General features: G+C 53.6%; 1 protein-coding gene across 1 annotated transcript; it reads right to left on the bottom strand.

The window, feature by feature from the left end:
- Nucleotides 1-1,263: 1,263 nt before the first annotated feature.
- LOC104412341 (nucleoside diphosphate kinase 3-like) lies at nucleotides 1,264-2,321 on the bottom strand (the record flags this gene model as incomplete). Its single annotated transcript, XM_010023037.1, has 2 exons — nucleotides 1,264-1,381; nucleotides 2,209-2,321. Coding segments are annotated over 2 exons (231 nt in total), but the record flags the coding sequence as incomplete, so codon positions are not given.
- Nucleotides 2,322-2,543: the final 222 nt, after the last annotated feature.

Here is a 2,543-nt window from a genome sequence, read left to right as displayed (position 1 = left end):
TGGGAAGCCCTTGGTCTTCTCAGCACCCGTTCCTGCGTCAGTGCCGGCCCGGCGCGAGGAGCTGGGCTGAGCACACTCTGCCCCCAGAGGCCTGTGCTCATCAGAAGCTACAGAGATGGAGAGGGACGGGCTTGGGCACAGGCAAAGCACCTGCCCCTCACGCAGGGGAACCTGCCCCTGTTCCACAGCAGGATGCAGCAGCGCAGTGCCGGGGCTGGGACATGGGAGCAGCGAGGGGATCCAGGAGACTTGCACCAGGGACAAGGTGTTCTCTAACCGATTACAAATGGGGTTTGCAGAAACCCTTCCACAGGGAAACTCCGCCATCAGAGACTCAGGATGTCCCAGTGCTTGGTGCTGCACAGCCTGCACTGCACACAGGAGAGGACTGAGCACTCCTGCTTCTTCCCGAGCCCTGAATGTACAAACCCTTCCCCACGTCACTGTCCCTCACCCTCGAGGGCTGTGGTGTGCACAGCACTGCTGCTTCACTCAAGTGTGGTGGGTGCCACAGAGGATGGCACAAGACCAGGGCCATGCAGCCAGCAGCGGGGGCCCACAGGGAACCAGAGTGGACCAGGAGAAGCTGCTCCAGCACCCACAGCGAGGGAAACTGTGTGTTTAACAGTATCTGGTGATTCTTCCTTCCACGGACTCGCTAATTCCATCTGAAGCTGGGTGAACTCGTGTCAACCCTGCCACACAGAGCTCCCACCAAGGGAGATCAAGAGCTTTTTGTCCTGTCCTTCATTCCTTGCCTTGGAACAAGTTCTTACCCCATGGGGCACTGCCCCCTTATCCCACAGCAGCCCAATTTTTTAAAAGCCTTTGGTGACAAGCCTTATAGAACTGCAGATAAAATTACACCAATCATATCAGCTGGTAGTGACCAGAACACCTCTCCCAGCAGGAGCACGTATTCTCCTGCACCAGGCAGGTCAGGGAATGCACCAGAATGTGTCCAGTTCTCACTTCAGTGAATCACCTTGAGTTATTTGGGATTTAAGATGCTGCAGCAAACAGAGCCACAATACCAACTACTTACTACAGCAGAGAGAGGAGAAAAAAAAAAAAAAAAAGACACAACTACTCTTGCAGGGAGCTGAACCAGAGCTTTCATCCAGAGAACAGCTCCCAGCACCCCTCCAGCCACACAGCACAATTCCCACAGCAGGATCCACAGCCAGCCCAAGCAGCTGAGATGACATGGATGGGAATGCTCCATGCCCAGTCAAGAAGATGCAACCCCTCGAGTTGCACTTCTCACTCGTAGATCCAGTGCTCGGCTGTGTCCTGCCAGCAGGTCAGCTCCTCTGGCCGGAACCACAGGGAGATCTCCTGCTGGGCGCTCTCAACCGAGTCGCTGCCATGGATCACGTTCCTGGTGGGAAAGCAAAAGGGATCAGTCAGCACTAAGCAGAGAAAGGTGGGAGAGGGAAGCTGCAGTTTGGAGCAATTTCACCTAGAGCGATTTAATTAAACTGATGGAGTCAGTTACATCCTACAAGATTCCTTCACATCCTACAACATTCCTTCCCACCGCAGGGCCCTTCTCCCTCCAGCTCAGGAGCTGGCTATGATTATGCTCAGTGTGGCTAGGAGGACACAACCACGGCCTATGATGAGTTCCTATGAATGGTTCCTATGATGAGGACCCATTTACTTGCTACAGGAGGAGCTGCCCACAGCTCTTGATTTGGGGTTTGCTTTGGGTTTATGTCAGGAATCCAAGTTTTGCCTCCAGATTTCCCCTATTCCAGGTTTCCCCCTGTTGAAGCAGGTTTGGTATCAGGCACCACAGAATGGAAACCTGAGCCAGGAGGATTTGATACAAGCTCAATCAGAAGCCAGCCTGCAGCCACCCCAGGTCACCACTTGTGGATCTTCACCCATGAAGAGCCCCAGCACATGTAGAACTCCAGCCTGGCTTTTGTTACAGACACAGATGCTGAGGAAAAGACAAGCAAATCCCACCTGCTTTCTAAAGGGAAGGCCTGAGGAGGCAGGAGAGGCAGAAACCCAAGCTCTGGAAAGCCAGCCCCAGAAAGCAGAGCTCAGTTCCTCCTGCCAGGGCTGCTCTGCACTCTGCCAGAGGTAGACAGCTCTGCTCTGCAGATGCAGGCTTATATGGCTCAGGAAGGCCTCGTGCACGAAAGCCCGGAGAGGATGCCCTGGAATACTGAGGGATCAAAAAGGCAAAGCTCTCACTTGCTGACTTCAAGGCAGAAGTCTCCTCGGATGGTGCCAGGCCTGGAATCAGCTGGGTTAGTCTCCCCAATCATCGTGCGAACGGTCTTGACCACGTCCAGGCCCTGCCAGACCTATGTGACACCAAAGCAAGAATCAGCTTCAACTGCTCCCCCAGGAGATCATACCATCAGTCCTCTACATTGCCCATCAGAGCCACCTGAGTGAGAGACAGGGAAGGGTCCCTGCAAAATCTTCAAAAGTTGATTTTGGAATATCATCAGAATTTTCTGTGGATTTATCACAGAATCCCAGACGGGTTTTCACTGAAGGGACCTTAAAGCTCATCCAGTTCC

The sequence above is a fragment of the Nestor notabilis genome, unplaced genomic scaffold (genome assembly GCF_000696875.1).
Source record: "Nestor notabilis isolate BGI_N333 unplaced genomic scaffold, ASM69687v1 C15158825, whole genome shotgun sequence".
Taxonomy (NCBI): Eukaryota; Metazoa; Chordata; class Aves; order Psittaciformes; family Psittacidae; genus Nestor; species Nestor notabilis.
Note: the sequence above shows the minus strand (reverse complement) of the source record. Positions and strands in the feature narration are given on the sequence as shown.